The following is a 21,853-nucleotide window of genomic DNA, read 5'->3' on the forward strand; positions in this document are numbered from 1 at the left end:
AAGCTGATTAGCTATAATGTGACTATACTGAATTGCAGAAAGCAGAAATAAACATAAGCAGATGGGAAATAAGCAGAAGCGATGCGTGACAATGGCTTGAATAAGGGCAGATTGGGTTTTATGAAATGTTCCTGTAGCTCAGCTGGTAAATTGGTGGTATGTCAAGGTCAGGTGTTTATAACTGAACACAAAAAACGTCTGTATACTTTGAATGTAAGTAAAAAATGTATGTGAAATGTATAGGTCTAAATGAATAAATTAAATTTTGCACATCACCCTACTATACATGACATCTTAGAAATATATGGGCACTAACCAGTCTGCATTATTTAAATTTTGATTAAAATACTTTGATGTTAAAGCATGTAAGAATGTACTTAATAATTATATTTGATCCCAGCAGGCATGAGCAAACATTTATTCAAATGCTCACTGTCATTTTGCTTTCATAAGTTTTGTATCACTCTTTGTTTGGTTTAGTCCATGTCATTTATATGTGCTTGTAAGTGTCAGTAAGTTTCACTTTATTTATTATGACTCAACTTGTATACTTAAATGTTATGATTTCTTTGTATGAATTCAATATGTGGCTTGATGGCTATATCTGGTAGAAATTTTGTGTCAATAGCCCACTTAGAAATCCCCTTACTTATAAAAAAGCTGATGTGTCAAATACTTATTTTCCCCGCTGTATATTTATTTTCACATTTATGCTTTTGCCAGCACTACAAAGGTTTTATGGCTGATAAATGTTAAAAACGATATTTATGATTTCCTGAAAATTGAATTTTATTTAGTTTTCCATTTTGCAGCAGTAGATAAAACAAAAATTTTAGCTTTTTGTAGTTCCTTTCATGAAAAAAAAATAATCAATTTCAATCCTAAATATTATATGATTTTAATTGTTTAAATGCAATTTCTATAAACATACACATATACAAAAAAAGATATTGATGTATACATCCATAACATATAACATACAGAAATGATACTGTAATTCTGGCTGACTTAGGAGCTTATTAGTAGTAAGTTTTTAGGACTTTAAAAATAATAATTACAAGTTTCCAATAGTTTTTCACTACATTAAGAAATGGAAGCAGGATATTTAATTATTTTAGTTTATAAGCCTACACTACAAAACACAGTTTGAAAAAAGTAGTAGGTAGTCTGTAAGAAGTGAAAGTTGGATTAACTTAAAAAATACCTCAATTGGTAACACCTAGAAACCTAAATTTTTCAACTTTAAGTGAAAAAATTAAGTTGACAAAACTTAATTACCCATTGTACCCATAGTTACCCATTGAAATATGTTTTTTAAAGTAGATTTAACTTTTTACAGTGTTTTATTATATGTTTATTATGTGTTTATTATGTGTTTTAGATGACCTTCTCTATACACCCTGACAAATGATGAAATCAACACTGCAATTACAGTGAATGAAAGAATCAATGGAACAGTGTCGCATATATTAATTTTAGCTATAACCATAAAATAGGTCACTACTAAAGAGATGTAACAAGTCAGAATAGACACTAAAGTATCAGAGATTTTTCTGAAGGCTTTCCTTTTCTGCTGGTTCTCAGTTTTATTTTGTCTGTCTTTCTCTGTCATCTCTAGATTGTTTCTGTCGCCTGGTCCCGGACGCTTCAGAGCACAAAGAACAGAAACACAACAAAACGAAACTATAATCACTGCCATGCAAAATAATGAAAAAAATATTTGATCAGGATGTAAGATTAAAAATAAATATAGGAATTTATTACTGGTCACAACTTGTCACAGCCCCCCATGCTGATAGTGATCAAAGACTATTGTCACAACTGTTTATCCAATACAGTGGGGGTTTAAGGTGGTTTTCTGATTGGTCAATTTGAATGTATTTTGTTGGGTTTGGTCAAGTACAGTGGGGGTTAAAGGTGATCTTCTGATTGGTCAATTTGAATGTATCAAGTTAGGTTAGGTCACATGGTCAAGAGATAGAGGATAAAGGTCAATGTTTTTATGAGCTCTGGGCTTTTTGCTTTGGCTTTTTGGCTTTTGCATTGGCCTTTTCCCTTTCCTTTCTTCACTGGGGTTCAGGCCATTAGGCCTAGGTTCCAGTTCTCTTTCTTCTAAACTTTCTTTCTTTCTCTGTTCTCTATCTTATCAGGTAATATCTCACATACATTGGAAACAGTCAATTGTTTGTATTATTTACCATTTCATGCATTTATAGTGTAACCATTTCAACTGTAATTTTAAGTCAGTACTGTAATTAAACCTTTTCATTTACAAATCTGTTGTTTAATTTTGATTTAGTGTTAACACTTAAACGCTCCATATTGCAATACAATATATTCGTACACTAGCAACGCTCTCAGACATATTGTGTCAGAAACCCGGGAACGATTGCAGTTTTATTCTCCTTCCGAAACCTGGGATCCCTTACAGTTTGGTGGCCCGTACGGGGATCCCTTGCGGTGAGTTTTCTGAGTTTTACTCTGATTGATCAACTAAATGAGGACTTTATCACAGTTAATCCTGTGAATGGGTTAAAGGCCTTCTGACCACACAGTGGGTAAGTCTGTTTTCATTGTTTCATGGCATGGTTAGTTAAATCTCCATTTGCATGAATTGTATGAAACGGAAATTAAAAGGACCTTAAATAGTCCTAACATTGTTGTACAGTTAGAGATTATTTCAGATTATCTCCTCGGGGATGGAAGGGAGTAACTCCAGTAATGATATATTGTTTGATTTATGGAGCGAGAAAGTTGAATCTACACTTTATAAATTATATAGAAAGGGTCTGGATTACTACGCTACCACTGATGATATTCTCACATGGTGGCGCATGGTTGGTGTTGAACAAAGAAAATCCAAACATGCTGACACCATTGAGGCTTTGAATTTCATGACGTGCAAGCAGCTACGTAAAAATACTGGAATTATTAAGTCAATCCTGAATGCTAAAAGTGATGAATTGGGAACCAAAAATGCTGAATTACAAAAGTCAGAGGCAAAGATCCAAAATCTTCAAACTCAGATAGATCAACTATCATCTGAGCAGTTAGCCCTGGCTAAACAGTGTGAGAAGTATAAAGACATTATTGCAGATGTAAGGGCTAAACTAATTGTGCGAGACACTAGGTCTCCCCAAACGCTTAACAGCAATGGGACTAAAAAAGATGCTACCTGTACTAAAGAGAATGTATTTTCCAGAACCCAGAAAAGTGTTCCTATTTCAGCAATTGGGGTGATGCATCAACATGCTGGAACAGAACCGCATGATGTGAATGAAGCATTAGAGAGTCACAGACCTCCTGAAACTCCAGTAGAACCAAGCTACAGACCCGGTGGCAAAATGAACAGGCTTTGTAATTCCTGTCATAAAATAGGCCATACAGAGGAGAAATGCTGGTCACTGGGCAGGGGCAGACCTCCACCTTATTATTTGAAATGTAGGAAATCACTTTCTAAGGACAGATGTAAGCAATCTGGTTTTGCAGGTAAAACTCTTACTGAGTTGACTGCATTGTTCATGCAAGGACTCCAGCTGTTAACCTCACTTGCTAGTGGCTTAGCAGCCAGTTAGCATGTGTTTAACATTCTCATAGATGATCCTGTTTGCATTTTCTGATTTGTGATTGCTCGTAATGCATTGTTGTTTCTATAGAACACAAATTCTAGTTGTTTGTTGTACTATATGTACACATAGGCTAATGAAGTTAATTTCTTAAAACACTTGACTGTTTCCACTGTAAGTGTTAGACAAAACATTTAAGTAAGAGGTTGTTGAAGCTACATGTATTCTAGACCAGTTGTCTTGTGTTAATGGATTAACTTTTGCTCTTGAAATTGTCTACCAGTTTCAAGTTGTATGTGTTTCTATGTTGAAAGATTTGTCTCCTAAGTGGCAAACTCTGCTATTCCTTGTATAGCTGCAGTAAGACCCTAAAGAGGAGCACAAAAATGCCATGTGGCTACATTGTGTTATAATTGCATTAATGAAAATGTTTTACCTCACAACAGGATCCAGAAGCACTTTTACCATGCTTCCTAACTAAAAATACGGGTGTGAGAAGATTTACAGAGCCAGATTACAATCTCATACTTTTAATATCAATCTGGCTCCCTGTTTTAACAACAGGAACAAATTTGCATCACAATTTTATCTTCCTCACATTTGTTGCAGCATGGTATTCACACATAGCCTCAGTTAAATTCAATCCCATAGCAAACAAAATTTGCCTCACATAAGTCATTATTTTAAACTGTCTGATGTCAAGCATCTGTTTTGGTTTCTTTTCATAAAGTTTGATAAGTTTTATGTCTCAAATATTGAAATCTTGATAAAGAGTTATTTTTTATGTGTAATAATTTCATTAATTTTGCTATTATGTTTCACATTTAATTTGCTTTTTATGTAAGACATTTAAAAACTATCATGTTCTTTGTTCTCATTTTGTTAATTTCATTTATATTGGTTATACTGGAAAATTAAGATCTTTAATATCATGTATTTGGTTACACTAAATATATTGTTGTTGTTGCTCCTACTGACAAAGTGGGTTGTTAAAAATAACATTTGCTAAGTTAAAAAAGCATTGTAGTTACATGTTTCCAAAAACAATGTAAGAGCTTTTATTTTATTTTTTTATTCTCACCTTGACCATGTTTTAATGTATCTGACAGGGATTTAAGGCTGAAGACCAATCTGACCATTTAAAAGTTGAGTAACGAATGCCATATGTTTTGCTGTATGTTGTGCCATTTGCTTAAATCACAGGATTCCTGCTGTTTCACATTTTGGGTGTTGCCTCAAAGAGAAGAACAAAAGTGAAGTCCCCCTTCAGGGCCTGTTCTTGTGAAGGTGTGAAGTATCGATGAAAATCTGCATAACTATGAAAGGTGCAATTCCATTCGATGAAGCCTTTCATGCAGGGCTGAAAGGAGAAGGACGTCTTCAAGTCTCATCAACCAGCAACAAGTTTGGACAATAAGTCTGAAGATGACCACTCCACACAACTGAAAGCATAATCTTATGAACTGTGTCATCATGGATCTTTCTATGTATGGCCCATGTTGCCAAAGGGCGGATTGTAAGATTAAAAATAAATATAGGAATTTATTACTGGTCACAACTTGTCACAGCCCCCCATGCTGATAGTGATCAAAGACTATTGTCACAACTGTTTATCCAATACAGTGGGGGTTTAAGGTGGTTTTCTGATTGGTCAATTTGAATGTATTTTGTTGGGTTTGGTCAAGTACAGTGGGGGTTAAAGGTGATCTTCTGATTGGTCAATTTGAATGTATCAAGTTAGGTTAGGTCACATGGTCAAGAGATAGAGGATAAAGGTCAATGTTTTTATGAGCTCTGGGCTTTTTGCTTTGGCTTTTTGGCTTTTGCATTGGCCTTTTCCCTTTCCTTTCTTCACTGGGGTTCAGGCCATTAGGCCTAGGTTCCAGTTCTCTTTCTTCTAAACTTTCTTTCTTTCTCTGTTCTCTATCTTATCAGGTAATATCTCACATACATTGGAAACAGTCAATTGTTTGTATTATTTACCATTTCATGCATTTATAGTGTAACCATTTCAACTGTAATTTTAAGTCAGTACTGTAATTAAACCTTTTCATTTACAAATCTGTTGTTTAATTTTGATTTAGTGTTAACACTTAAACGCTCCATATTGCAATACAATATATTCGTACACTAGCAACGCTCTCAGACATATTGTGTCAGAAACCCGGGAACGATTGCAGTTTTATTCTCCTTCCGAAACCTGGGATCCCTTACAAGGAAAACTGTCCGCTCCAACAAAAATTAGCCTGAAGCTGTTGCTCAATGCCGCTAACCAAGCAGCTCCTGCAAATCCAATCCTGTAGTGGATGCCTTTATATCTCAGAAATGTTACGGGGTGAATCACTGCTAAATACTGTTCAATACACATACAGGTCTGGATTATAGGTCTGCAAGTCCAGCCAAGACCAACCAAAAACATAAACAGCTGGTAAACAACCATGGATGAATACCAGGTACCAAAGACGTCTAAAATGCACTGAATGCAAAAAAGCAGCTCCAGTATAGTGATGTTCAGTGAAAACACCAGGTTGGGTTTGATGTTCCCATGGAGAGACAACCAGAGACACCAGCAATGGACCGGCATTCCCATAATAAAGCACAGTACCGAGAGGATAAGAATGATATTAGTACCAAAATATCCCTTACAACTGAAGTACCAATTAAGACTCTCATTGAATATGAGGATTGAATTGTTGCACATGGTTGAAAGATAATAATATGATTTAAGGACTTTTGATATTTGCATATACTTATGAAACTATTGAAATCTTTGCCATACATTATATGAATTCAAATGAAAGAAGGTTCATACCTGGATCAGATGGTAGCAGGCGGAATTTACAGCAGACGACGGAATGTTTAAGACAAATCTTTTTGCAAAATTTGAATAGAAAATTTGTGCTGTCAAAATATTTTTGACTTTGTTGATTTTGTACAGACAGTTTTACAAATTGACAGTCAAAAGCTTTAGGGTTTTGCATATTTTCACATACATGGAAAAAAAACATATTTTATTGTATGAAACATTTTTTGTTCCTTATTATTTTTTTTGTCTTATAAGTTTTGGCCTAATGTTAAATAGTCATATTCTAATTTACCTACACTGGTAAATAAGGTAAAACAGACAATTTTTTATTTATGTTGACTGCTGTGCAGACAGAAAAACAAATCATGGCTATATGCCTGCCTGAGTTGGGTTGTTTTGCATATTGCATGACATAGAAACCTACAGGCATCACTTCATCTGCAGTATACAAAAATTGTGTGATTTGATAGTAGATATGTTTAGTATGATCACTTGTGTTTGCATTGTCCCAGTGATATTAATGTGTGTTTTCAATAGCATTAAATGGTACAAACACATTTTGGTGCTTTTTTACCCCAAGATTCTGTCAACATGTTTTATATTTTATATATTCCCTTTTTGACCCAACGCTGGGTTGAAAATAAAACACAGCATTTAGAGTGTAGCTTTAAGGTTTAGAAAGTGTTGACAATAAAACATTTTAATAAAATATTTCTTTATGTCTTAAGTGTATGTATAGAGAGTCAAAAACCAGTCTGTTTATTTGGTCTTAAAGAGACAGTAACCTCAATTAACATACTTAAGTCTGTGACATTAACAACCTAAGGCAAAGAGAAAATAACTTTTGTAGCTCTAAAAAATAATTAGATTTAATTCATACAAAAAAGACAAAAAACTGGCTGGCTGGTAAAAAGTCAGATTTAGAAATCCACCTGCCACAGTGGCTTAAAAAGTTAACTTCAGGCCCTGTTGACACACATATACTGTAAATATTTTAAATACACACATTTTTTTTTGTCAATTTATCAAACTACTCAATCATACTATTACTATACTAAATTAACAACATTATACAAGTGGTTTACCTTACATCTGGATTTACATTTAAATAATCAGATTACAGTTCGAAACAAGTAAATATTGCATTCAGAGATTTTGCATTCTAAAATACACTTTGATCCTAAGGACACATTATGTTCATAACGGTCCATTTTTGAATAAATAAGCGTTCCATTAATGTATGGTTTGTTAGGATAGGACAATATTTGAACATCTGAATCTGAGAGTGCAAAAAATCTAAATATTCAGGAAAGTTGTATTTAAAATTTTCCAAATGAAGTCCATAGCAACACAAATTACTAATGATAAATACATTTTTAATATATTTACAGTTGGACATTTTACAAAACATTTTTGTGGAACATGATCTACTTGCAAAATCTATAATTTTGACCCATACAATGTATTGTTGGCTATTGCTACACATATATTACTTACGACTGTTTTAGGGTCATTTAAGCAAATGCAACAGATTTTGTTTCATCAGGGCTTCTTTTTTACTATTATTTGTTCTTTGGATTTGAAAAGCACATCATGAGCTTAAGATGATTTTCATTATACATCCTGACTATCGGTGAAAATAATATGGTAATCATAGTGAAGGACAAAAGTAATGGAACAGCTTCACACAAATACAAAAGCTTTTTGATATTCAACTTATTAATAAAATAGACTGTCACCAGAGGAACGTAACAAATCAGGATAGACGCTAAGATATGACAGATTTTTCTGAAAGCTTTCAATTTCTGTTGGTTCTCACAAGCTCTTCCCCTGTCAGTTTTATTATGTCTGTCTGTCTTTGTCATCTCTACATTGTTTCTGTCGCCTGGTCCTGGTCGCTTCAGAGCGCAAAGAACAGAAACACAACAAAATGAGACCACAATCACTGCCATGCAAAAGAATACAAAGAATACATGATCGCGAAAATACTCTAATCCAATGAAAATCTGTCTCAAGCTGTTGCCCACTGCAATAAGCCAAGCGGCACCTGCAAACGCAATCCTACTCTGTATGCTCTTATATTTCAGAAACGTTACGGGGTGCAGCACTGCCAAATACTGTTCAATACACATACAGGTCTGGATAATGGGCCTGACAGTCCAGCTGACACCGATGAGAAAGTTGGATATTCTGTAACCAAACGTGGAGGGAAATCTGACATCAATGAGGTCTATAATACATTGAATGCAAAAAAGCAGCTCCATCAAAGTGATGTTGAGTGGAAACACCAGGTTGGGTTTGATGTTCCCGGCACGGAGATAAACCCAGAGACTCCAGCAATGTATCGGCATTCCCACGAAGAAGCACAGTGCTGAAGTAATAAGAAATAAAGGAGGGCCAAAATGTCCGCTACAAATACAATACCAATCTAGAGACTCATCGAATGCGGAGAATTTGATGAATTGAAAGGATGAATTGCACATGGTTGTGTAGAGCTGGGGAAATCAAACATTCAAACGTATTTTAAGTCATTTAATAAACTTCAAAAATAAGTCAAATTAGTTGATTGATCCATAGTGATTTGCTCTAGTGTGTCACTCAAATAGTTAAAAAGTTGTTTGATCAAATAAAATGTGAATGTCTGATAATGTTCAAATTTTAACATATTTCCTATTAACAAAACTAAATTTAAAGAAGACAATTCAAATAATTGAAAAAATTTACCTGAATTTATGGTACAAAAAGCAAAATTGATCCCAACTGTGACAAGCGTGTGTTCTTTCCACTGTGTTTTCTGTTTATAAGAAAATCAAAATGCACCTCTCACTCCCAGTTTGCATATCTCTGCTATTTAGCTCTTAAAATATTGAAGTATTTGAATAAATATAACACGATGTGCTTCCATGCAGCAATTTACATTCAGATACAACAACACATAGATCACACAAAGCTGTCATGACAAAGTCATGTGCTGTTGCAATTCAACAAATAAAGTAAGTGCTGTGGCAATTTACTTATATGGGACATATAATGGAAATCTGACTTTTTTCATGTTTAAGTGCTATAGGGTCTCAGTGCTACTATCAACCTAGAAAATGTGAAAAAGAACAACTCAGTAACTTAGTTTTGATAAACCATTTTCTGCAAGCATGTAAAAATATAGGTCATTGAAATTTGACTCTCCATGTGATGTCAGAAGGGGATTATACCGCCTCTTAATCTGCACTATCCAACCACGGCACTGCCATTTAGTGCAGAAATCAGCTCGTTTGCATTAAAAAGGACACACACAAAAATGCCAACAATGGCACATTTTTGCACACACAAAATGGCAATTTTAACATGTTGTAATAAATTATCTGTGGGGTATTTTGAGCTAGAACTTCACTACGTACTCTGGGGACACCAAAGATTTATTTAACATCTTAAAAAACTCTTATGAAATGTCCCCTTTAAATTAAGTAGTGTAGCTTGGGTTAAATATTAAATTAAAATTAATTTGATATCTCTGCTAGTTCTTGTTCTCTTGTAATGTATCAGCATAATTTAAATGAAGAGAACAAGGCAATGTTAAACTGTAGTTATTAGTTAGGACATTGAAATGTTAGGAGGACTGCACAGCCAAACTAAGCCTGACTTAAACCATAATTCCAATAGCACTCTTTATGCCGCAGTTGTCTTTATTCCTAAATATTTTATTAGGTCTTATCATATTTTTTTATAGAATTTTTCTATTTCAATATAATGTCCCGTTTTGTACTACAGTGTTTTGAAAGCTGCTTTGCAACAATGTGCATGGTATGAACAAAAAATTTGAAAATCCTTACAAAACGATAATTTAGTGTGATCTATAAACTCTAAAAAAAACATCATATGTACCATTTTGTACAGATACATACCTTTGAGGTAACAATATGCACCTTTTAGTTACAAAAGTGTATTTTTTCAAGAAGGCTACAGTGACAACTTTTGTACCCTCTTGTACCTTCTTGAGAGTGCATGAAACAGCAACTCCACCGCTACAATACTGGCAGGACATTAAAGTGAGCAATAACAGCAGATGGTGCTGTTAAATTTCTTTTTAGTAAAAGCTGAGCTAGGTTTCCTAGTCCTGGTTTCAATAGGTAAAAAAATCATACGGCACACCACTTTCACAATAAGCACAAACCTGTATTGCAATGCTTAAATGACTTCTTAAACTGGAATATTTTATTGTATTAAATGTAGTATTCACTCAATCTTCTTTTGATGAATACGAATGATATGCTTGCTGGAATTGATGACAGAACGTACCCAATGGTCCTCATACATTGTAAGTTATTAATGGTTATGAAGATAATTGAGAAAATGCTGGATGAAAAAACAGATTGCAGTTCATTTTTAGAGTATGTGCAGGTACAGTGTATTAACAAAATACTGATTACACGTATGCCAAAAGTAATGTCCAGGGGGAGAACTTGCACAATATTTGCTTGTAATGGCACCTTATCTTATTCAATATCAAAATATGAGGTGCATGATACAAAATTGACAAAACACTAAACTTTTGAGGTATTTATTAGACAAAATATTTCAATAAAAAGGCAAACTACATAATACACTGTCACAAAAAAGTTTTAAAAGGGTGGTTCACCCAAAAATGAAAATTCTGTCATCATGTTGTTACAAACCCACATCAATGTCGTTGTTCTGATGAACACAAAGGAAGATATTTTGAACAATGTTCGTAATCAAACCGTTTGTGGACCCCATTCACTTCCATAGTAGGGGGGTCCATGAATGATTTGGTTATGAACATTTCTCAAAATATCTTCCTTTGTGTTCATCAGAACAAAGAAATGTATACGGGTTTGTAACAACATGAGGGTGAGTAAATGATGACAGAATTTTCATTTTTGGGTGAACTATCCCTTTAAAACTGAACCGTTTTTGTCACTGGGGTGGTACCGTCAAAGGTTCATTTTTGTTCCTTTATGACACATTGAAATGTTGTACCTTTTTTAGTACAATATTACTCCCGTTGTTTACCCTAAGGAACAATTTTGTGCCAGTTCATTTTTACCTGTACCACAATAACAGCATGTCATTTTTATTATGTTTAGTATACCTTTAAAGGTACAAAACGGAACCTTATACCACCCCAGCGAATTAAATAAACAAAAATTAAAATGCATAGAAAAATGCTTTTTGGCCAAGCCTCCTTAAATTCTTCTTAAAGCTGAGCTTCAGTACGCCAAACACACCAATGCAACGTGCATACAAAATGTTGAATCTTTAATAAAATATTTGTATAAAAGCAAAAATGTCAATTGTTCAAAGCCAAATCACTTTATGGCCACTATTGTCTTTACTATTAGTTAGGTTTTTGGTAATGCTCAGAGTTATACCTAATAATTACACAGTTTGTTACACATTAGTACAAACACTGTCCGAAAGGCAGTAGGTCCTAATATGTTCCAGGTACAGCTATGTATACCTTTGAGGTACTAATAGGCACTCTTTGGTACCAGTTTGTTTGAGGTTGTAATATGAAATCATAAGTGCACTTTTTGAAAGGATATTGCCCCAGGGACCCTTTATTTTATGAGTGAGTATGTAGACCTATACAGGACTGTAAAGTAAAATGCTATTGAGGTCTGTGTATCTTCTGAGTTTTGCCCCATAATACGTAGTTGTTAATTGGTAAAACAGTGTGTGACAAACTACAGAAGACTGGGTGAAATGATAGGGGGCGGCGCTGAGAGGTTGAGCGTGTGTGTGTGTGTGTTTGAAGGGATAAAACCTCACTGAGAAGGAAGCAAACATAACAGTGTATGTCTAGCTACAGTAAGAAAAGAAAGAAAATTTTGAACTGGAAATTAACATAGATGTGCTCCTAGCTATGTTCAGACTGTTCATGTGCTAAGAAACCAAGAGGGATTCTGAGGTTATTATATAAATCTGATGTGTGACCAATAATGAAGACGACACAGAATATTGAGCAGAACACAGGCCAAAGAAAAAGAAACTCCAGCTCTTTTATAGGCAACACGTGAGTAAAGATGGGAGGGCAAGTTATGTCTTTGATATTTGTCATGTTTAGTGATAGACCGATATAATGCAGAGGCCGGTATCGGCCGATATTTGGATTTGTTTTATTTTCGTCATCAGGCAGAAAATCTTTTCAAACCGCCAGTAAATTTCTCTATTACTTAAATTTGTTGTTTGTAATAAAAAGACACTCAGTGTCACTTAATGTAAAGCCAAGTATGAAAGACAGTAAAATGACCAATCATTATTTACTTTCAAAGATGACGTTATGCTGTATTTACACACAACAATACACTGGTTAAACACAATGTCAGATTATGTCAATTATTATGTAAATGAGGTGTTATATTTTAAAGGGGTATATTTATATGCATAACAAATGTTTATGTAGTTTCACCAATTTTCTGTTTGTCTCTTATTTATTCTAAATACATATGTTTTATATCGGCCTCAAAACGGCCATATCTTGGCATCTGCCATAAAAAACCCATAATGGTCGACTACTAGTCATGTTGAAACCAACTCGAAACCAGCTGATTCTGATCTCTGATCAGATTTTTGTAGATTGTCTTTTTATCACATCACGATTAATTAAAGTTTTTTTTTTTTTAGTTTTTCCACAATTTTTTCTCAGTTTTATTTGATGAACCAAGCTTTAACAGGTGTAAAGTTTCTGTAGGATATAAAATGAAAGATATGAAAGATAAAGTAAATACTAAATTGCCAGCTATGGATTACTAAACAGTAGAAACTTATAGGATTGTTTTAATTTTTTTATATAAATTCCGAAGAGCAAATCTAACTAAGTTTACTTTGAATATTTATGTATCAAAGTGTTAGAATGTAAACCTGAGCTCAATGAATTTAGCATTATGAATTGTCAAATAGCTTGTTAGTTTGACTTTGTACTGTCTGTATCAAATGACAACAAGGTTATGCTCTGACATCGGCCCTGAGATGTTTTTAAGACTTAATGTTGTAAGATACCATCAGTCAAGACTCACAAATCACAGGCCTAGGAATTTATAATGTTGGACTATTGTGGTGCTGTGTGAACAGTCACCTGTTACGTGCCATATTTAACATCCTTCGTGACCCTGAACAAGACAACGTGTCAAGGTCTTGAATTTGTTTTTCTATTGTTTTAGTTGCATTCATTTAAGTAATGACAGAAAAAAGCTAAAATACAGAATAATATGATGCTATTCTTCTGTATAGAATAGCATCATATATGTGTGTTAGATGTTATTTATATAACCCCATGTGATAGATGTACCCAAAGACAGACAACAAAGTATGCAGGGTAATCATGTAATCATGGATGTAATGTACCAGAGGGACAGGAATCACCACCCCTCCGTATTTAGCTGTAATAGAGACCTTAAGTTTTCAGGCAAGGCTTGTGTAATTCAGTATGTTTGGCCTTTTCAAACCACTGGGCCATTAACATATCTCATAGTCACAACATAGAAAAACACAAAGCAGTTATAATGTGCTGATTTGTTCTATCATCAGGTGTGTGTTTCATTTTATATAATGGACTGCTATTGACCACTCGGCATGGGATGTTCTGATCTGTGCATTTCAGGAACAGTTGGGATGAAAATCTGTCCAGGAGTTTTCAATTAAATTAGCTTAGCACCATCTTTCAATAAAAATTCTTAACCTCTTTTTTGACAGAATTACTGATTATTTGTATAAAATTTATTTAGAAAGAAAGTAGTTATTTGTGTGAGATTATCGTGAATTTGACATACTTGTTTGGATGATCCTGTATTGCTGCATCAGATGATCATGTCTAAAAATAAGATTTACCTAAATAGATGTATGACTGATGATTAGAGAGTGCAGAAGGCTCAAATTATTTTATTGGGAAAGCACTTGACTGTCAGTTACACTTTGGTATTTCAGCCACAGGCCAGCTGGGCTTATGCAACATGATGGCCTTATTATTATTATTATTATTATTATTATCATCATATTCTCACTTGTCATTAAGTGTCATTTGTTCAATTATGTCATTTTTAATTAAAAGAGGAAATTGTTTGAGATGTCTTTGTTAAGACAACTTGGCATAAACCAGTACAACATAACTTGTCATAAATCTGTCATAAACATGATATAGCAGAATAATTATCAAACTTAAGAAACTACCTAGCTTTATGGGTTAAACTTTACATTAAACTTTCATTTAAGTATCATTAAGTGTTAATACTCTGTCAGCAGCATCATGAATATTTTTCTTGACCTCAACTACAGTGCTACAAATGGAACTTTCCATGAAAATGTCAATAAGTGTTAATACTATGTCAAATAATTTTAAATATTTTAACAAAATGCAACAGACCCATCAAAAGATTATGCTTAACTTTATTTATATGTACAATACATATTATTATTATTATTATTGGATTATTGATTTTATTTTTCTAACACCTGGAGGAAATGTAAAAATACATTATGAAGAATATTATATATTATATTTGTAAAGGTCAAGAAAAATATTCATGATGCTGTTATAAAACTATTTGACAGAGTATTAACACTTAATGACATTTTAATGACAAATTTAATTCGTATCACTGGTAAAAAGTGGTCAGTTATGTTGTTTTGGTAATATCAAGTTGTCATGACAAGTTATTATGTATTGGTTAATGTCAAGTTAACAAAGACATCTCAAACAAGGTCATCTTTGCATTAAATATGACATAATTAAACAAATGAGACACTAAATGACAGTTGTCATAAACGTGCATAAAATCTCCTTCATGTTCATGACACTTGTCATGTCATGATTATGAAGGTGTCTACGAGGCGGTCTTAACATAGAGGCATACGTAGGCGGCTGCTTGGGGCCCCCTACGAGCGGTCATATTAGGGGGCCCTCAATCAACCAACAATAAATATTTGGTTTGCATAAATCTGTTAATCAACCTCAGTCCTGATTAAAACTGCTAAATGTTTAATAAAAAAATCCAGGATTTTTATTCATTAATTGCCAATGATTTTTAAAAAAACTCAAAACTGATTTGGGGAAACACATATACAATTACTTATTTTTAACCCTGGAGAACCCAAGAAGATTTTGAGTAGCAGCAATTAACATTGGCCAAATTTGACCCCATGGGTTCTCCAGGGTTAATATAAAAAGTGATTGTGGACTGATTTTTTTACCTTTTATCTCAGTCTTGGGCATTTGAAAGATTAATAACAACACTGGCCTTGATGCATTGCTAGTTTTTGTGCAGCATAAAATTTAAAAAAAAAAAATCTCCCTCATTTACTCTTTGTGGCTGTTTTTTGCCCAATTGACTTATTCTTTATTGGTTTTTGTAGTCATATACTTTGTGTGTTCTCTGCTTTCCATCTTCATTTTGGAGTAAAACAACATTTTTGTTCTCTTTTATAGATCAGATAGGGGGGCCCCATAGATACCTTCGCCTTGGGCCCCCAATTTGCTAAATCCGCCACTGCGTGTCATGTCAGACTTATGAAATCCCCTTTAAGTAAATTGTAATCTTGTATCTTTATTGTTAATTGTAATCTTTATTTTAGGTTTATTTATCGAAACAACTGCTCATTGGTAAGATTTAGAGGCATTCTGTGCCTTTAAACATGACAATTCTCACAGTGTGTCACCACTTATTATTGATAAAGGTTTTCCACTTTCTTCAACTTGCATTCCTTTTAACTGATAACCACGCTTGCAACCTTATTTTTACACTCATTGCTCTTGTTTGAACATTCACCATGTATGTTACTTTCCCTTTGATGTATCATTTAATAAATAACTTCATCATGTATGCATTTGGCAGACGCTTTTATCCAAAGGGACTTACAGTGCATTCGAGCCATACATTTTATCACCATGCCTGATGTCTATGATCGAACCCATGATGACTGATCTACAGTTCTGTTCTGGTTGTAAAAATATGGCAGCCTTGTGATATTTACACAAGACAAATTCCTTTTCAACTCCTTGCTCATGTTACAAGGACGTGCTTTCACAGCTTGTGAAGATCCCAGACTTTAACACATTATTAATTACATCTAATAAAGTCAGCACATGTCTGACTGAGAGCCTCCAGATGCTTTCATATCTTGCAGGCTCTTCTTTAATCTTTTGTGACATGTACATGCTTTATTAGTACCTTTATGAGCATGGTCATCATATACGTGATTATACTATAAACATGTATTATACGTAGGTTCATATTTGTAACAAAAATGTGTTTATGCTGTTTATATAGAATACGTTGTTCATTGCTCTCAAATTTGTAAGTCACTTTGGATAAAAGCATCAGCTAATTGAATAAAATAAAAAACATTATAAAAGCATTATGGTAATGATATTGAATTGATAACTCATAATCCTTTTCTCATATATCTTGTTTTTACAGTTATGCACATACCTGTGATGTTAATATCCACCCGTTTCCTCACATTAGCAGTCCTTTCACCGGTGTGCTACCACCATTTGGAACGTCACAAGCTATCCTGTTAAGATTAGCCCAACTTGAAGCTCAACTGATTTTAAACATGATAAGTAACTTTACTGCTGGAAATCATAGCAGTGGGAACCCCTTTGCCCTTCTTTGTCTCCTGCAAGCTGCGGGCACTCAGAAAAACCCATTTTTGACCATGTATCAACCCTCAAATATTGCCCTTTCTCATCTATTGCACAGACGAAATGTGAATTACATAACACACACGGTTAATCCTCCTTCATCGAATTGTCCTATGATGTCATCAGTGACAGAAATACGTTCAGTGGTTAATAATACGCAGAGCTGGATCGCAACGCAAGGTAAACTGCAAGCAAAAGAGGTCATTCAGGAGACAAAAACATGCCTTGGTTTAAGTAGTAACACAACACAGCGTAAAAACCCATGTGACAGATTCAATGCCAGCCATGTTGCAAGTGTGGAAAGTTTTTCGTGTAAGCCAATATCTACCATTAAAGGTCCCAATGTAACAATGTCTACTGATAGACAAGTTTCAAAAACGCTATCCTCTACAGCCTTAGAAGAGAGAAAATCTGAAAATCTTCCATCGGATAATCTAAGCACGGCTTTAGTCAGCCTTGGCCTTTCACTCGAGGACCTGGAATTACTCAGTCACTGCCCAGATGACCATCTAACAACGGAAATGCTCCCCCAAATTATACGAGACATGCAACAGCACAAACAACCAAAGAATACAATACAATCTTCACATAAAAGCAACATGCCGTGGAGGGTCATTGAATACGATCATACAAGCGTGACCTCCAATAAACAAGTAAAATCACCTAGAGAATCAGTATATAGTTACGGGAAACATCATACAGAAAGACATCAGAAGATAAGGCATAGTACATTGCAGGAAGACCGCCCTATGTCACAATCTCGTCCTTCGTCTTCTTCCACCAGTCCTGCTTTACAAAGCCCCTATGGACACCCGTGTGACATCCATTCACACAGCTCCCTCAAACCTAAAAGATTCAGCTCATCTGACCTTCATAAGAAGTTGTCTCCCCAGTCCAGAGTGCTTAAAAGAGATTCATCAGGTAACAAAGGTTTTATTAGGCATGAAAGCTGCGTCCGAAACTGCCTACTTGTATAATAATAGGCAAAAAGGTGAGTAGTATGTCTGAATTAATAGCAAGACGAAAAGAATCCGAATGACCTACCGTTAGATTTTTAAGTGTGCATTCGAAGGACACTTTATTATCCCATAAGGCCACAAAAGCTAATAAGGAGCCGCCAAATAAAAACAATAGATATGATAAAAAGACTGTAAATCTATTAACCAGGTGGCTTTTTAAGTGATATAAGTGCCAAGAAATGTGCGTAAGTAAATTACAGGCCGTTTCTCAAATGGAAGGCTGCATCCTCCGGCTGTTTTTCAATTAGCATAAACATATTATAACAATTTACGATTAAATAAGAATAAACGTCAACTTTATAATTGTACTATGTACTATGAAAAGTTGCCTGTTTCCACTTTTGTGTCTCTAAACGATCGTTTTTTGGGGTCGACAGCTTATAAAAACTTCTTTACAGATAAAACTTAAAAACAGAATAATGCCTAAAAGCTGCTGTGTGACAAGGTGTACAGCTAACGAGACAAAAAAAACTGAAATAAGTTTTTATAAGCTGTCGACCCCAAAAAACGAGAAAACAAAAGTGGAAACAGGCAACTTTTCATAGTACTTCTATTTATCTATTATTTCTGTTTTTTTGGCTTGTTAGCCGTACATATTGTCACACAGCAGCTTTTAGGCATTATTCTGTTTTTGTTATAAGCCAGAAATGACAAGGAGGCGGCCTCTCGCAATACAAAGTCAATGGAGACGGTTGGATTGTTTTCCCCCCGGTGGGCGTGGTTTTCAAATTTGCATAACTGCGCTCTGTCTCTATCTGGCAAATGCGAGCGTCTTTACAGTAGCAGGCATTTATTTTGACAAAACACGTGATGTACATGGTTCACATAACATGACACCTAAACACATATTTTGAAATGACGAACCACACACGTGACGACCTACATAGATGTTGTGACAAACTTCGCATTGTGTGCCCTCGATAAAGTCACCGGCCGCCACTGTTGATTTCTGTTTTTCTTTTCTCCCCTCCTTCCCTTTTTCTTTTTTACTATTTTAATGATAAAACAGTGGGTACTTAATCTACTTTAGTAGAAGCCTACTGTCACAGTATGTGATTTCAGACGCAGTGACTACTTTTTTAATACAAATTTATTTCTAGGTATAAAGTTTGACTAAGCCCTTCTCTACAGGAAGAAGATTAAGATTCTTCTCTAAGAGGTTGCAATGTGGAGTCTCTGAAGTGTCCATAAGGAGGCCTGGTTCTGTCTCATCCCCGAGTATAAAGCAAAGCTTCATTTCTTCAGGCTATAATACAGCAAGAAATGATAAAACACATAGCCCCAGATCCATTACTTCGAATGCTATGAGAAAATGTCATAATGAGCTCTCGTTTTCATATGTGACATCAGGAATAACATCTGAATCCATGAGAACTCATACACCGGTAAACAAGGAAAATGCAGTTAGTTCTAAGAGTTAAAGTTTCTTTTTGTTGTTTTGTATTAAAACAAATTGTTTGTGGTATTCTCAAATGTTATCTAATATGATAATTGTAGTATAAATTCATGCCACTGATGCCATTCAAACTTGCCTTATACAATATTTCACAAGCAACAGATTGATAGTAATTGTGATGACAGCGACCTCTGGTGCTAATACTGAGAATTGAGAATTTTATTTTCTTGTCTCCCATCAGAGGGGATTAATTCGTATGTCTAGAATTCCTCTTGACTTTCCTGAAAGTGAACTTATCAACATGGCAGCTCCCTTTGGTCACCCTGTTGAAGTTTTAATAGCATCTGAAGTGGACATGGTCACTCATCTAGAATGGAAAAAGGTACATCATGTTTTTCATTTAGTGCCATTTTAAGATTTACATCTTTAATAAAAACAAACATGAATACACAAATGTGCAAAAGTCTTATTATACATAACTTACAGACATTACTGTTATTGTCATAATCACATTTTAGCCAGTTACTTTTCAAAATTAGCACCATCACTTCAATTCAATGTTTTAGCTTCCCTGAATCCTAGTGTGCAAAAATAAAATTACATTTTTATATATGGATCATAACTTAAAGGTGCAGTGTGTAGTATTTGCAGCATCTAGTGGTGAGGTTGCAAATTGCAACCAACGGCTCAGTCACCTGCTCACCTTTGAAACGCATAGAGAAGCTACGTCAGCCACCACCGGACAAAACATGTCATCGTCTGAGACAATTTAGTAAGAAAGTTTGTCCGTTAAGGGCTTCTAAACATGGCGGCACAAAATGGTGACTTCCGTGTAAGTGGACCCTCGGTGTATGTAGATAAACTCATTCTAAGGTAATAAAAACATAACGGTGCATTATGAAAGGTCTTTATACACCCCTGATCATATGGTTTTGTATAATATTTTGCATTTATGTCAAGATATCCTTCTAAAAATTACACACTGCACCTTTAAGAAATATACTGTTGCCCTGAATTGATTCCAGCAAGACAAGATAGATAGAGAAATTGCGATTTAAAAAAGTTAAATATGCAATTTATCAAAATGTTTTATGAAATAATTTTCCATTATTATGACAAACTGTCATCATGTCTTCCAGGCTTTAGTGATGCTTCCAACTGAAGTCTCAGCACAGGAGATGGTAAAGGTTTACTCTGCCATCCCACTTCACATGAGACAGCAAAGTTTGGAGCTGGTGTCCCAAACTGTAGATCTGACTTCACCTGTGAGCTGACATACTTTATTTGCTCTTGTATAAACAGCAGTTTATTTTTTGATTGATTTACATTTCTGTGTCGTTCTTTTAGTTGTCAGTGTTTCATGCTTTTGTAGGACCATCAACATCAAATGCAAGTATCACTAATTCTTCTTTCAAATACATAAACATTCAAACTAACTAAGTTTCTAGAAGACCAGTTAAAAATCATCTTAAGAAGAATTATTAAATAAAATACAATGAGGTGTTTAAATAAAGTAAATGTAAACTTTTCTTTAGGGGCTGCTAACTCCCGTGGACCATCTGCTGGTGGTATGTAATGTACCTCACCAGCCCTCTGCTGTGACTGGAGTCTTACGACTACTAAAACCTTTTGGAAAAGTTTCCCGAACACTGGTGTTTTATGGAAACAAGGTTGATTGCATTGTTAAAATTGCAGTATAATAAAGAATCTTTTAATGAATACACCAATAGAAAAGAGCCTTGTAAAGAATATGTAAAAGGCAGTCTTACAGAAGGTCTGAATGCATATATTTGTTCTTCAATTTCTTCATGCTACAAGGACTATTAGTTGTATTTGACTATACTGTCTTTATCTTGTAACTAGGTGGATATTGACCAGTGCCTTGGGAAAAGTATCCAGCTGGTTTTAGAGATGGAATCTGCTGCGGTTGCTTTATCTGTTTATGAGTGGTCTCAAAAAGTTCCTTGTATTTATCACAACCACCATCTGTCTTTCTTTAGATGGTCTAATATAGAGAAAAATACACCAGAGTTGTTTCTTTTCTGTTAAGAATGTATATTTTAGTCCTTGGGCACAATAAATAGTCTATTTGTTTGACTTTAACATTTTATATGGTGGGATACTTTATTTGGAATATGTTTTCTAATAATATTTCTTAATGTGCAACTATGTTATATTTATGCATCAACAAAATTGGTTTTAGGATCACAAGTGATTCATTTTCAAAAAGATGTCGTTCCCTGACCGGGAATCGAACCCGGGCCGCGGCGGTGAGAGCGCCGAATCCTAACCACTAGACCACCAGGGAGCTGTGTGCAACGCATTAAAATAAAACCTGTCAGAATATGACTATGTAAATAATTGTAGTACTATTATTTAACATATTAATTTTAGATAAACCAATAAAAT

The 21,853-nt window shown here is 34.6% G+C and overlaps 1 protein-coding gene and 1 non-coding gene across 2 annotated transcripts; one reads left to right on the forward strand and one right to left on the reverse strand.

Moving 5' to 3' along the window:
• Window positions 1-12,133: 12,133 nt before the first annotated feature.
• LOC135746727 (uncharacterized) lies at window positions 12,134-21,547 on the forward strand. Its single transcript, XM_065265395.2, has 8 exons — window positions 12,134-12,403; window positions 16,803-17,950; window positions 19,180-19,433; window positions 19,686-19,826; window positions 20,584-20,709; window positions 20,792-20,833; window positions 20,980-21,114; window positions 21,308-21,547. Exons 1-8 carry the CDS (start codon window positions 12,330-12,332, stop codon window positions 21,491-21,493), a joined length of 2,106 nt encoding a protein of 701 aa, XP_065121467.1. The 5' UTR covers window positions 12,134-12,329; the 3' UTR covers window positions 21,494-21,547.
• Window positions 21,548-21,680: 133 nt separating this feature from the next.
• trnae-cuc (transfer RNA glutamic acid (anticodon CUC)) lies at window positions 21,681-21,752 on the reverse strand. The gene has a single exon. It is a non-coding gene; the product is annotated as a tRNA-Glu (tRNA).
• Window positions 21,753-21,853: the final 101 nt, after the last annotated feature.

This window comes from Paramisgurnus dabryanus, chromosome 4 (genome assembly GCF_030506205.2).
Source record: "Paramisgurnus dabryanus chromosome 4, PD_genome_1.1, whole genome shotgun sequence".
NCBI classification, from domain to species: domain Eukaryota; kingdom Metazoa; phylum Chordata; class Actinopteri; order Cypriniformes; family Cobitidae; genus Paramisgurnus; species Paramisgurnus dabryanus.

What these genes read in the sequence shown, in the direction of transcription:
- LOC135746727 (XM_065265395.2), top strand. Translation starts at nt 12,330, where the DNA reads ATGAAGACGACACAGAATATTGAGCAGAACACAGGCCAAAGAAAAAGA. An exon ending in CCATGAGAACTCATACACCG is followed by an intron (nt 19,434 to 19,685) that starts GTAAACAAGGAA and finishes GTCTCCCATCAG; the next exon opens with AGGGGATTAATTCGTATGTC. An exon ending in CTGTAGATCTGACTTCACCT is followed by an intron (nt 20,710 to 20,791) that starts GTGAGCTGACAT and finishes TCGTTCTTTTAG; the next exon opens with TTGTCAGTGTTTCATGCTTT.